Consider the following 15468-nt stretch of genomic DNA (forward strand, 5'->3'; position numbering starts at 1 on the left):
TAATTAAAGTGTTAATAACAGTATTCAACATGTTTAAAAAAAACAAACAATTTCCACATTGATATGCTGCTTTTGAGCAAACGTACAAAACCATGGGCTATTAGCAACATGACACAATACAATGAGGTAAAGATTTAATGTCATGGCCCACACTCACTTTTTATGAACTAAATAAACAACCAATCTTAAATTTGGAATTAATTCACAGGCACTTGCTGTGTTTATCACGTTTATGACAAGAGTCATCAGCATGATCAGAAGATTAAAATCCCCTGGACCCCAGAAAAGCAAACGGCACCACTTCAGCCCCTGGTTAATACATGTACCAAGTCTGGATGAAAAGTCTTTCACGGTTTTCAATTTATGCTCCGGAAATGAAATACGACAGGACGGATAGACAGAGTAGATAATGACAATATCCACATACACATACTATATACACATTTTTATAGCCCCGCATTAAATGCAGGGGGGATACAAATGTGTAGCTTTGACAATTAGACTCTTATTCTATGATTATACTGCTACATCACTTCACATCAGCAAATAGCTGAGATAAAATAATCGGTTGAGTTCAATGATATACAACAGGTCTTGCAGTCAACACAAAAGCATACCAGCACATTTTAAAAAGTCCCTATACTCACGATGAGAACTTGCCCGCCTCCACCTGGAGTATTGGGTTGGGGAATGCATGTTCCAGCATAACATCCTCAGCCTTATACCCACTAGATCCTGACTCACTTTTTGTCGGACTAGGATTGAAGATACGTAGAATGCCATTGTAACTGCCCAAAATTATCTTATCTGCAAACAAACAATCATTTTTCAGCATCACTAATAAACAGTGATTTGAACAGTACACTGTTTTACAAGTAACATGTGGTGATTTTTACAGTTACTGTTTAGTCTTATTCTTGTAAATGAGTACCAATGTTTCAACAGTTTGGCTTACAAAAATACTTTTTCAAAATTAGATCTACAGTTAAGAACTTAAGAGCATGATGGGAATGGGTACAATGTCACATTAAATAGTACTTCAGTTACATCACAGCGTGTCAGCTTTATGTGAAAGGAAAACACCATGCAATACCATGATACAGGTGTACAACTTTAGTGAAATCCATGAGCACAGGTATAGTGCTGACAAATCTACATATAATCGGGGCAAACAGGCTTTCAAACCTTTGTGTGTGTGTGTGTGTGTGTGTGTGTGTGTGTGTGTGTGTGTGTGTGTGTGTGTGTGTGTGTGTGTGTGTGTGTGTGTGTGTTTTGTGTGTTGTGTGTGGTGTGTGTGTGTGTGTGTGTCTCGGGTGGCCCACTTGTCTAAGGTGCCGCGAATTGTTCACAGTTAGAGGGGACTGGTAATTGTTTCAGTAGCCAGTCCACTATGACTGACAGTTTCACCTAGCGGGAACACTGATACATACAGTCAGGGTGGCCTCTTTGGGATGTGGATTTTCAATTCCTACTGCAGGACCCGGTTTTTCGCGTGCGTGGGCAAAGTCAATGAAGCGCGTGTAAAAGGACTTTGAATATCCTGTGTATTGGTGTCACTTCACCGTTAGTGCTTGGTTGATTCCCGGCCTTCATTACCACCAGTAGGCTCGTTTAGCTGTCCGCGGCCTGTGCGGTTAGCGGGTGAATGTGAATACATGGAAAGACGTGTGTGTACTTGGATGTGTGTGATTTAAAATTGACGTGTTGCACTATCAGGATTGTTTGAAAATTATTACGTGAACTTCACGAGTTTAGTGGTTTATCTATTCATCATAGCACACAATGAATGGTCTACGATTTAATATGACATTCAGTTGATGTTGAGAGTTCACACAATGTGTGTGGGTATTTCCTATATCAATTACCCGTATTTTCTTGAGTATGGTGCGCACCCCCCTCTAGGGCATTCAGTATTTTGGGGGGGGGGGGGGGGGGGGGGGGGGGAAATCGAATGCTAAGTGCAGAAAAAAATTACACCGTAGATCTACCCCTTCAGCGAAATCCGGTAAACGAACGGGTGATGAAAAACTTGGTCAGTACAAATTCGAAATTTGAGATAAAAAATCACCAGACATGTTTATTTACCGTTTAAATTGGATTTTGTGTTCTGCCAGGCGTTGTTTTACATCCAGGGATTAAGATTACCTTGTGTATTTTCTCGTAAACTAAGCCGGACACAGCAATCAGCTGTACACACGTATTCTTGGAATCTACCGGTGATTCGGTCAAGACACACCCAATGATATATAACTTTACAGTATTTTAATGCAAGGATCGGCAAAAATTGTATCTGAAACTATTTTTTATCAGGAATAATATATCCCAATATCTTGTTAATTTAGTTGCGGCTTTTACTAAACATATTTTAAATAATAATATCCCTTAGCGAAGCAGCTGATCGCTGTTGCCGGGTAATTCTTTTTCACATGGAACCAGTCTGACCAGTCACCGTCAAGGCTCTCGCGCACGTGATCTCGAGAACTACGTGTTGACATAGAATCGTCAAACTGTAACAAATATGACTTTTAACGAGTCAAAGTATGGCATTTATGATATATGTATCCATTCTCAGTGAATTAATGTTCGTTTCAAGGCGTCAATAGCGGTAATCTGACCGTGGTTGCTGTTAATAAAGGTGAGTTGCGCGATCTTCCGCTCGCTTCACACGCGATTTCGCCGAAATTAATTAAAACAATATTAAAAGGAATTTTGAATCAAATTAATGAAATAAGTTACATGCATAAGTCCAGATATACAAAAAAACAACACTTTTTATAGCCAGACAGTGTTATTACATGATTAATTTTCGTACTTCAGTATGGATTTGTTGACATGGTATTTCCGGTGTTAAGTGCTCACGGCAATATCTTTCCATGGGGAATTTTTTTAATAAAAACTCATTGTTTCGTGTACAGTGCGCACCCTCTTCTACACAGCTGTGTTTTTTGGACAAATATTTCTCACTATACTCAAGAAAATACGGTAGCAGCTGATTAGTTATTTCATCCACGTCATGGAACAGTTAAGGCATATCTTTTTGATCGTTTATTTGAGGATGTTAGAAATAAAAGTCAACGGAAGAAATCCGTACGCCTGTTGTCTTGTTTCTTTGCTTTATGAAATATTTAGTCCCACCAAATATACATGTTCATTCTGAAATCATGTTCAGATGTCATCAACAGCTCCATTTATTGGTGAGCACTTACAATAATAATTATGGGATACATCAGCATCACAAAGAGCACCACGTGTTTCAGGCGGGTGTTTGTAGCAAGTTCAATTGCGCGTGTTATGGCAACAATATGTTGCATTAGCTATAATTTACACTATAGCAAATGCAAGAATAATAACATCAAACATAAATATAAATGGGGAAGAAAACATGATCTTTTTCAATGACTAGACAGATGGTTTACGTACTTGTCCGTTGTCGACAGGTCGGAATTCGCTTTATGCAAATATTTTTACCCGGGCATAAATTCCATTGGCCAACTTGGTTTTTCAAATTCTGAAAACACGTGGACAGTATGTTTTCTACACACAATGTTGCCTGTGATATTCACTGTGCGCGCGTGTTTACGTGTATGTTTCATCGTTTCTACCGTTATTTATTGGAATTAAAAAAATGCACTGCGGTTAACCGATAATAATTGACTCCCGGACTTCATTACTGCGAGGTGACTTGTTTCTTTGTGGGGTTGTTTAACACCGCACAGCTGGGTGACTGCGGACTGTAAATAATCAAGTCTGAACCAGACAATCCAGTGAATTCACGAGCATACGATGACATGCATCAATCTATGCAGCGAGCTTGACCATCCGATCCCGTTAGTATTGGTTGCTGAAGACCAATTCTAACCATGCTAACCCGGATCTTCACGAAGATATTGATATTAATAATACTGTGTACTTATTTTGTTGTCATTTAAATGTTACGATAACGATGCTACACAGGTTTTGAAGGTCCAATGAATTAACATTACGTTCGGCCAGAACGGAAAAATAGACACGTTTTGTAATTTTGAACCGTTGTATGTACACTTAAGGACATGGGTATTTTCTACAGCAGCTGCCAATAATATGTTGAAACATTACAATCACAAGTTAGTTGTAGTAGTGTAACAAACAACCGCGATGTGGTTCGCTATGTTAACAATGAGAAGAAGAATCGACAATTTGACAAACACTAAGCACACAATGTTGATATTTTTTTCTTGTTGTGGGAATGTGACCGGGGCATATTTCACTGTGAAACGTCCTCCTAAGGTTGGATGTGTTCATCGTACAGTCAGGTCCTGTTAATCCGTCATTATTGGTTGCATATAATTATGTCGGATAAACGAAATTAGGTAGTATTAACGTTCGTGATCGAAAATCGGACAACTACACGTTCGATAACAATTCAAACACGTTGTACTAAAAAAGGAAATAATCATATTGTTATGTTACTATGTTAGCGGAATACTTTTTCAAAAACTACTGATACGGACTGTTTGTCTGACTTAAAATTCTTTATAAGGCATAGTTGGGAATGCAAGTCGCCAATTTGAAACTAGTGCCGCAAATGCTTAGAAAGCTGCTTTCTTAGTGGCTTACGTCGACTTCCTGTTAGTAATTTCATTGGTCGGTGAAACTTCGCGGAAGGTCGTTCTGACGTGACCTGTAATGTCCACAGCGGTTGCGAGAATTTGCATATGAGTTTAATGAGATTGAGGTAATCGAGGCATGTGATTAATCCTGTTTTGTTTATTTAAAGCCGTAATTGTTTATTGTTAAGCAAGTTTATCTCTGCGGACGTTGAAATATGCAGCTACTCGCCGACTCGTCTCGCATCAAAACACTTGTCTGTGTACTCGCGGGCAGATGACCACGGAGTACGTTGATCACTGTGTCGGATTAACGAGGCTAATTAAAAAGTGATTTCAGCAGTTCGTTGCAAATATGGTGTGTCGATGTCGGGAGTGCGACGCTGTCGAATTAACGGGTCTAAACAGCGATGAAGTATATTGTAGATGTATATTGCTGCACGGTCGATTGTCAAACAATTAAAATCATTCCCGGGTTCACGTTGCCATACAGCCAATTCAAGGAATTCGAGACGTGCACGTCTGTAAAAAGATGATATAAGTGCCTTAATGCATATCCCAGAAACTAACCCTTACTTGTTGACAAAGAAACTCGTAAGGTTGTGTCATTGTAAAGTACAGCCTGACGCGTTATTGTTGTGACTGTTAATTTGACGCATTCATTACTGGATGAACGTTTAGGAGTAAATCAGACCTCTTATTGATATGTCCATGTATTTGTACATGTTTATGTACATAAAACATATTAAATTAACTGAAACATGAGGCACTCAAGATGGGTGACAGCAGCATAAAAATGTATTATATTAAAATAGCATAATATTTTTAGATAATAATTTGTTTTAAAATATTTTACCCCGTTATCAATTCCATATGATATTGGGCAATTCTTGGTATATTATTAATGTTAAATGTGTTCATATACAATCATATAGAAAATATTTCGATATTGACATCAATACGTTAATTTTCGCTTCGCTTCCATTCTCTTACACTTTCACAATTCTTCGCCAGTGACTGGACGGATGAACGATCGAGCGAATTCCGATTCAAGTAATCGTTGCATTCTCGCAAAACGCCGCGCCTGTGATGTCGATACATAGTACTTTGGCTAATTCGTGGTGTCATCAACTATCATACCACGGACAGAAATCGTGATTCTCTCATATTACTTACTTACTTACTTTGTAGATTTAACGTGCGCTTTCCGACTGATGCGTATTTCGCACACGGGCCCGGCCAGGCCATTTAATGTGTTTCCGAAAGGGGCGAAAGTGGTGTGTGCAACCCAAGAGGGGGCTTTAGGGGTTGCTTATATAGAATTTGGGAATTTTGAGATTTGGAATAGATGCCGATGGGGTAAGGGAGGAGAACTAAGGGAGCTGGGTATGGTGGATTTTTGTGTGTTTATGTAATTTTGATTTGGTGGATTATTGTGTTTTTAGATGCGTTTTATTAGTTCCGTTTTGATTAAGAATACGCCTAAGGCCTTGAAGTTTTCTAGTTTATTTTGTGGGTTTAGTATTGCTTCTAGAGTGATAGCCTGGTTTAGATTGAGGGTGGTTTGTAATGCGGTTCGATGTGTTAGGTAGTGTGTGCAGTAGATGAGTGCGTGTTCTGGGGTTTCTAGTTGTTTGCAGTGTGGGCAGTTACCTGTAGTATGTTTTTTTATTTTTTTTAGGTGGTTATTTAGGTTGGTGTGTCCTGTTTGGAGTTTAGTGATTACTCTGTCGATTTTTTTTGATGGATGGTGAATTTTTGGTTTGGTTAGTGGTTTGCTGAGTACTTTTTTGATTTGGCTATTTGAGTTTAGATATAGGTTATGCCATTTTTTGGTGATTTTTTGCTTATTTACACTTTTAATTTCTGATTTTGAGATGGGTAAGTTTAAGCTTATTTCTGGGATTTTGAGGGATAGTTTAGCTGCCTTATCGGCGTTTTCATTACCGTATATTCCTACGTGGGCGGGTATCCACAAGAAAGTTATTTGTTTGCCTGCGTTAGTTAGGTCGTTGGAGCTTTTAAGTATTAGATTTATTAATTTAGGTCGGTTTTTGGTATTTTTGTTTTTGAGGGCTTGCAGTCCACTTAGGGAGTCGGTAAGTATTAGGATTTTATTGTGGTTTTTGGATTCTTGACTATGGAGGGCTGAGGCCATGCCCATTAGTTCTGCCGTGAATATTGATTGGTTGTTTGGGAGTCGGAAGGATTGTGTAGTTTTAGTTGGTTGTGTGGTATGGACTCCGAAACCTGTGTGTTTGGAGGTCGGATCTGAAGATCCGTCCGTGTAAATGTGACACCAATTTGGCCAATTTTCGTGTATGTATGCTAGTGTGGTGGTTTTAGCTATGTTTGGGTCGGTTTGTTTATTTATTTGGCTAGCTAGTGTTGTGTCTATTTTGAGTATTTTAAGTTTAGGGGTGAAGATATTTGATTGTTTGCAGTTTTGTTTAAGATTTTTAATTTGGTGTTCATTTAGGTAGTTTGTTATTCTTTGAGATATTGGGGTAAGTAAGGGGTGTTTACGAGCTAGAGCTTGGTTTTTGGGGCTGATATTTTGGTTTATTAGGTTTTGGATGAGAGGGTTTGATTGGGATGCGGCCCAGAAATTTAAGCTTAGCTGTTCCCTGCGTAGACTTAGTGGCATTTCTCCTGTTAAGGCCTGGAGTGAAGTGTAGGAGGTGCCATGTTGGGTGCGTGTAATTAGTTTGAGAGCCTGATATTGTATTGAGTCAAGTTTTTTAGATAGAGAGTTGTTTAGGGTGTTGTATATGGCGCAGCCGTAGTCTAGTTTTGATCTAATTAGTGATATGTAGAGTGAGAGGAGGGTATCTTTGGAGGCTCCCCAGTTTGAGCCAGTGAGGCATCTTAGGGTGTTTAGGTCTTTACTGCATTTAGTTGTTAGGTTTTGGATGTGAGCATCCCAGGTGAGATGTTGATCGAAGATAAGTCCTAAGAATTTGGTTTGTTTTTGATTCTCTCATATATGAAGTTTATATATATATATATATATACCTTCTGAAATGAAGAATATTTTGGCATTAATTACGGGATATTGTGCCAACGCGTGCACGGTCTAATTGGCTTTGTATATATATTAGTTGCTGATGGAATGTGCAGTTCCCAGTTTGTCAATGTAAACAAAACAAGAGGCGACATATTTTAACGTGGAGGGGTAAGTTCATTTATGGAGAAGTCACGTGCTGTATTGCGTCATCCCAGTTGACCGCAGGGCGATCACTGGCTCCCATAAATGTCATGCTGTTTCCCATTTGATTACGCGTATTTGGTGATAGCACAGGGATTACCTAATACAATAATATCCAAAAAACAATAAACACCTGTTATTTTTATTTGTTTAAAACACACGACGTAGGTTTTCCGTATCTGGACCTAATTATGATCCGACTTCCATCTTCATCAATTTAACAAATCAATCTTTGCTGTGACTAGTTTTGAACATCAAGCTGTCGCGTATGTAAGAGTTAAAACTAATCTGAAACTACATTAAAAGTGAGAAGAAGTGAGTGCTGAAATCATACTGGGTATATAAAAGTCCAGTTCCCAGTTTTTTCTGTACCAATTCATCATGGCATCATTGAAAAGCAGACGACAAGCATTGCGGAGAAGTCAGCGTTGATCAAGAGAGAAAGAGATTCACAGGCTAAAGACAGAATCGGAGGCCTTGGCATGAAGCAGGAAAAGACGGGGTACGACCAGACACTGGACAATGCACTGTTTGCGTGAGTTACGCTATCCCGACATGACGGGACACCCATCTGTGGCGAAGTTATGAAATTTCAAGCCCAAAAGATTATTTCATTCATGTATATCTTACGATATTTGCATTCAAATGGGCCCAACAGTCAAAGTAGTTAACAATAACGGAACATCAAAACTTCTACAAAAGATCGATCTTACTCATTTATGCACATACGTCCTCAAGTGTGCATATACAGTACATGTATTTGACTCCTCTTTAGTTCAACTATCACCCGACCTACATTCCATAATTGGAATAACACGGGGGTCGTCCATGGGCCCCGAGACCCGCGTTATCGCGGGGGATGACTGTATAACTGCCAATCACAGTGGATAATTAAATATACAGAGTTTCCTGTGTATGGCAGATGTGTATGGAATTTGCATTATTTCTAGAAGTACTGTATGCATATGAAATATATATTAGAAAATCACTGTGGGCATGTGGACTGTAAATATCAAATGCCCCACAGCATATTAACAATATCAAATAACAATCTTATGTTATCCCATACGCATGCAAGCATTATGAAATCGACGCTAAAAACAAGGAAATAAATCTGTTTCACCCAAGGTGATGTGTTTAAGAACATTGGTTTTGTATGAAATAAGACACCCCGCAACATGTAATAAGGGTTAATCATATTTTATTCATCTGAGATTTGATAACAGGCCAAACTGGCTCATGTAAATAACGCTCCCTCCAACACAACATATATTAAATACCGCATTCAGCAATATTCCAGCTATATGACGGCGGTCTGTAAATAATCGAGTGTGGACCAGACAGTCCTGTGATTGACATATTGAGCATCGATCAACGCAATTGGGATTGATGACATACATCAACCAAGTCCGGGTCGCTGACTTTGTTGATGCATGTCATCGTTTGTTTGTTTGTTGTTTCACGCCGCACCCAGCAATATTCTAGCTATATGACGGCGGTCTGTAAAATAGTCGAGTCTGGACCAGACAACCCAGTGATTAATATCATGAGCATCGATCCACGCAATTGGGATCGATGACATGCATCAACCAAGTCAGCGAGCCTGGCCACCCGATCCCGTTGGTCGCCTTTTACAAGCATGGTCACCTTTTACAGCAAGCATGGGTTGCTGGTATGTCATAGTATCTCAATTGCTTGAATCCACATGCACATCAATTCCAACACATTTCTCCTGGGTTTTTTATCTTTTTTCGCCACGGCGTAAGTCATGGATGTAATCAAGGTAATCGCCGTTTCACTTCGACTTACCCGATTTCATAATGTTTTATGCAGTAACTAAACTGAGCAAAAACTCCGTGAAACTATGTTTACCACAAGTTCGGTGTCGCTGTCTCGGCGCCTTATAACATGTATAAAAAAAGCCCGCAAGCGCTTAGCACCACTGGTAATGCAAATATGATTCGCCAGGCATATGTCTTTTACCCTTTTCAACTGGTGGTCCCTTAAAGAACCACCAGTTGAAATGGGTAAAAGACATATGCGCAACACGTTGGAATTTAATGCTTGCTAATCGTATATTTAAGCAACATTTATCCAATGAGGACAGTCGGGATTTTACTATCGATTTTATTTGTGTGGCGGCAGTTTCATATATAATATCACCCCAGATCCATATTGGTAATGCTTTACGCATGGAAATCAACCGCGATATCGTGGTTCTAAATATTTGAATCTGCTGTCACAATTATTTTGATTGCTATTAAAATTCCACATGCCCCCCAAATCCCAACACATTTTCCCTGCTTTTGATCTTTTTTCACCACCGCGTTATGCATGGAGGTTGACGAAAATAGTCGAAAACAACCGTGTGTTCATTTGTGTAAGCATTTGCATAATGCAGTGTCGATACGGAACATTGAGGTAAACATCGCCATCACACACACATATATGCTGTCACAATCAAAATCGCCAATATTATACCACATGTCCCCCAATTTCCAACATATTTCTCCTGCTTTTGATCTCTGTTAGAACTTTCGCGTGCCACGTGCCACGTGATCACGCATGCGCTTCAGTTATACAAGTGACATTACCAATTTGTCGTCTGCAATCTGACAAACCAATGTTCCCCAAATTCGATCTCTACATGCTTATCTTATGTACTATGGATTTCGATATATACCCATGCTATGTACAGCTCAAATAGGTTCCAGAATTGTATTTTGAGAAAGAAATGACTGACCGATAGAAAGCAATGCCAGAACGGAAGTGCGTCATTGTGGGTTTTTTTAATGTTTGAGTGAATTAGTCGCGTTAGCCCGCATGTCTTTGATAAAACTGTATTCGAGCTTGGCGATTATTGTGGGTTTTTAAAAAAAATATTTCCTCACTAGTGTTTTGTTTATCATTTTCGGATAAATATTTCTCTCTTCTAATGAAAACGAGCAAAATTAAAATGATATCCCGTGCGACAACGGGGAGTTGGCGATAATTTATAGCCAGTAGCAATACAGTCTAAATAATTATGCCAAATAATATGTAAAGCGCACAGAAAGGCTTGCATTTCTAATTTCAGAATAAGCGCGTTTGTTACGAAATGTTGTGTCACATGATATGCAAATTAGGTGTAATGCCAGGTCACCACTGCGCCGGAATAAAGCTTTTTGCCGGATCATGGTTGGTCTGATTACAACAATGCTTATGGTTTTTACTGAATTGTTATATTCTGACCGTTCTTCAGATGGAAATCGCGCGGATGTTTAAAATATGGAACTTCGTGGACATATCGTGGTTGGTTACCACATGTGACAAAGATTTCTCATGTATATATTCTGGCATTAAACATCGTGTCCGTGCCGATAACTCGAGGTGACAAATGCTGACTGACATGACTAACATCACACGAACGTCTTTCGCATGCTCGAATTATTCCGTACCGTATCGCCACATAATAAAGTGGCGGAAGGGAACATTGAGGTGAGTATCGCCATCACACACACATATATATGCTGTCACAATTAAAATCGCTAATAAAATACCACATGCTCCCCTAATTTCCAACATATTTCTCCTGCTTTCGATCTTTTCTGAAAATGTATTTTCTTGGGGACTGTAATTTTCGATTCAATTGTGTGGCGGCAGATTTACATATAATAAAATCCCACATACATATTTGTCAGGCGATATCCACGGAAACCAACCGCGTTATCATGGTTATAATATATTGAAATTTGCTGTCTCAATTCCAACACATTTCTCCTTTTTTTTCGCCACCGCGTTACAGTGTTCCGTAAGCATTTGCGATTCTCATGTTATCAAAATTGTCATACAAAATTCATGAAATCAAGAAAATGCCATAAACAATATAAACATAAACAACTAAACAACTAAAAATTCTCTTGCAAAATTCGTGGATTCGAGGAAATGCTGGCTTTGATTTTATTAACGAGGTGCCATAAATCACTGTAAAAACAACTTGGTGACACTGACAAGTTTATTACATAAACAGAACACCTGCCCGACATGGTCATTACGTAACATTTCCTGTGTGTTACAGCAAAGATCACGATTGTGTTTGTAGGAATTACCATAATTAATTCACATGGTGTAACTTGCGTTGACCATACGATGAGACCTGACATTAGGCACAAGTAGTCAGCTGATCCGGTCGAAGAACTCTCAAGTTGTCTGCACATCCGGTAAAAGAGCCCTCAAAATGTAACGAAATGTCATTTCTTGGGTACCTGAGACAGTCAAAGCTTTTGAGAATTTCCTCATTCTCTCTCCAATGTCTTTTTGTTTGAAGGCAACATTGTATTACGCTTAATAATGACGATGTACTTAGAGTTGTATATTTTATTGCCGCTTCTTCTTTTTGGCAGCTGATGGTAAATAAGCCGCACTCGGTTATCTCCCTTGAACGCGCGCGAATGGCTTGCCCACCAATTCCAACACATTTCTCCTGCTTTTGATATTTTTTCGCCACCGCGTTACGCATGGAAGTTGGCGAAAATCATCGCGTTACGGTGCGTTATAGTATTCCTTAAGCATTTGCGATTCTAATGATGTAAGTTTTATTACAAAATTCATCAAATGAAGTTTGCAGTTGCCAATTGAAATGACCCTACTGTTTTGCATCATTTTTTTTAACATTTTCCCTTTCTAAGTCAAGATTACTGTTATTTTTTTTTCAAAAGTACATTAATACAAACATAATGAATGTATGTTACTATTTGTGTCTTTCTTCATGCAAGTTAATACTTTTTTTATAACAAAAAGGGGGAAAATATGTAAAATCAGGCAAAACTGAATTTCTACACAGAGTTATGGGAATTGAATTGCCGTGCCGGCAAGAGGCCACCCTAACTGACATACAGGGTCCTAAGGTACAAAAAGTTATATATCAGCAACTACCAAGGACTCCCCTTAAATCCACCATGGCAACCTACTGACCTATGCCATCACTGCTGTTGTCAATATTAGCCACACACAGACATCCCTGGTCAAACTCTTCATCTTCTCCCACTGTTGTTGACCACCAATCGCGGATCTTGAACAACGACATCACAGCTCAATCTGAAAGTTCAAACCAAATAACAAACCAATCAATATTCAATCCAAATTTAGATGCTTTAGAATCTATAGAATCTATTATAAACTGCCAGTAATAACATAAGATAAAGTATAGTTTCATTGCATTTGTTATCTTATACTTATAGATATACTATACTTTACTGTAAATTAAATGCTAACAAATATAATATTTCTCGAGTCAAGTGTTTGACAATGGTGCCGTAGTCTGAAACTTGAGCCATAAGTCTCAAAGTAGAGTCTGGTCATATTTGGTTTGGTCCAAAAACCTGAGACAAGAAAGTCCAAATAGTTCTGCTAAAATCTGCAGAAAAATGATGGCAAAAGACGATTTTAGGCTAGTACTGAGAAAAATTTGCCACAGACTGCTCATATATACATCATATAATTCATAACATTGGAAACACACAAATATGATCATCTTATCATATTTATTACTGAATATATTCTTCTTGAATAAATGTCCAAATACCTTAGCATGCTTAGTGCAGTCCTAAAAGTTTAAAATAAATTAAAAATTACCCTGACAAGATGAAAAACACAACTAAGCACAAATTAGAAGTACAATGACCTAAACAGTGACATGAAATATCAAAGACAGTAATCTGTTGATTGGCTTGAGTAAAGGCTGCCATGATTAAGTGACTCGACATGTACTCAATTAAAGATAAATCTGTAAAATAATTAATAGCAAATCTTTCAATCAGGGATGAAGAGATGACTTTGTACACATCTGAGACAATCAATACGCACAAACAACAATTGGTGGTCACATGATGTTCTTTCATTCAGGATGGTTTTAGTTAATTGTTGTTCCTACTTTGGAATTTAATGAAAACATGTCTGAGCAATCTACAAGAGAATATGGCTTAACTGAGGGGTAACTGGATCAGATCATGAGACGTTGAGGTCACATCTCAATTAAGTCAGAAGCCTGACTCTTATTATAGGTGTACATAATGTTACTTATTCAAAAAGTGCAATGCTTTCTTTGGCTGCTGGCTAGGTCAGAGAGTTAAAAGGTCGAGTCAGATGTGTCAAACTATTTCTTTAGTTTCCAGGATTTCGAGACAAAGGGGTTTGACTGTATCTTGTACCATGCCACATATCATATCACGAAGAATTAGACAATAAAAAATTACATGTATCAGGAAGACATGCTATAATAATAATGATGACATGTACTTATTCACTGCTGTGTGAACAGAGACATATTTCGAACAAAGCCACTGATGCAAGAAGACACCACATGTGCTTAAGTGTGGGGCAGGGCCGAAGTACTAGAAGCACTAGAAACTCTCAACACCTTCGGGGGGCACGGGTGGCCCAGTCGTCTAAGGCTCCGCGATTTGCTGTGCAGAGTCATGTCCCTTGGGCATGCCAGAAACCTATGATTGTGGGTTCGAATCCTGGTTCGCCCCGATTATGTTCTAGGTTTGTCAGCACCATACCCGTGCTCGTTGGTTTCACCGAAGTGGTAAACGTCTGAGACCTGCATCACTTCGGGCTTTCCTCCCAGATTAAGGTGACACGCCATGATATAACTGGAATACTGTTAAAAGCAGCGTTAAACATGTTGAAGCCAACTCACTCACTCAACACGTTCATCCATCCAACTAATCAGTGCAACAAAAATTATTCAACTTCTCCTGATGTGTGACTTGTGCGCTGTACACAGGACCACATTCTATATGGCATCATACATCAGAACAAGCATGGCATCATCACAAACCCACAGAGAAACATTCTGGCAAATAGCTACTCGAGTACTCATAATCTGTACATGTATTCTCTTACAATGTCCTATTGCACCTTACACTTTGCATATATATATGAATAATACTCGATTCAAGACAGCCATGAATGTATCTATCAACCTACTCAGGGAATTCCTAGTTATAGTTATAACTTACTTACCATAAGGTCATAAAGGCATTTCTGATGAATACTTATCATGCACATTTCCAGACGGGATCACTGGATAAAATTTGAATATAATGACAATCACAAAACAGTTTCAGCGCAATGTTTTGTTGGGAACTAGTATGACGAAAGTGTAATTATTTCAGTTACACCTAACTCTATGGGGCAGATTGCATCAGCAGATAACATGTTACATCGTTTTTACCCACATTCAGAATATTTTGGATATCAGTTGTCTTAATATTAGCATCCACAATATCAGATTACAACATTATCTCACAGACAGTTGAGAGTAATGACACAAACAAGATTGAAAGTGTTTCGAGCCACGACAGCATGTTTTTGATATGACTAAAAGAACAGTGAGGTTATTCAAATATGCTTTCATTAGAACTACTCTGAATCATAGTCTAATGTTTTCATTTGCTGCGGCCTACTACCCGACCACTTGTTGGCTATTTTTTATAACACGTGCCCCAAAATACATCATTCGTTGTTACCTTTTTTCAACAAACAGGTTTCTTTACTTGTGGATTTGGTAATTTGCGGGACAGTACAGAAAATCCAGTCTGCATAAAGGCACATTAGGTAACTGTCACATGATAATATTATGTTTCCGCAAATGTCAAATTGGTTTCCATCAAAACATTTCTGCTACCA

At 38.6% G+C, this 15468-nt stretch overlaps 1 protein-coding gene across 3 annotated transcripts in view; it reads right to left on the bottom strand.

The window, feature by feature from the left end:
* The window catches only part of LOC139465655 (protein PTHB1-like), a 65015-nt gene extending 49547 nt beyond the window's left edge, over window positions 1–15468 (bottom strand). The window contains exons 1-3 of one of the 3 annotated variants that reach the window (XM_071247389.1): window positions 15309–15468; window positions 12748–12870; window positions 648–807 (exon numbers count right to left, since the gene is read on the bottom strand). In XM_071247389.1, coding sequence (XP_071103490.1) covers window positions 648–807; window positions 12748–12859 — 272 coding nt within the window. In that variant the 5' untranslated portion in view covers window positions 12860–12870; window positions 15309–15468. Of the gene's footprint in view, window positions 1–647; window positions 808–12747; window positions 12871–14336; window positions 14374–15017; window positions 15034–15308 lie in introns of those variants that run through there. The other 2 variants (XM_071247391.1, XM_071247390.1) reach the window with 2 other exon arrangements.

The sequence above is a fragment of the Haliotis cracherodii genome, unplaced genomic scaffold, assembly GCF_022045235.1.
Source record: "Haliotis cracherodii isolate W230 unplaced genomic scaffold, xgHalCrac1.p SCAF_18, whole genome shotgun sequence".
Lineage (NCBI taxonomy): Eukaryota > Metazoa > Mollusca > Gastropoda > Lepetellida > Haliotidae > Haliotis > Haliotis cracherodii.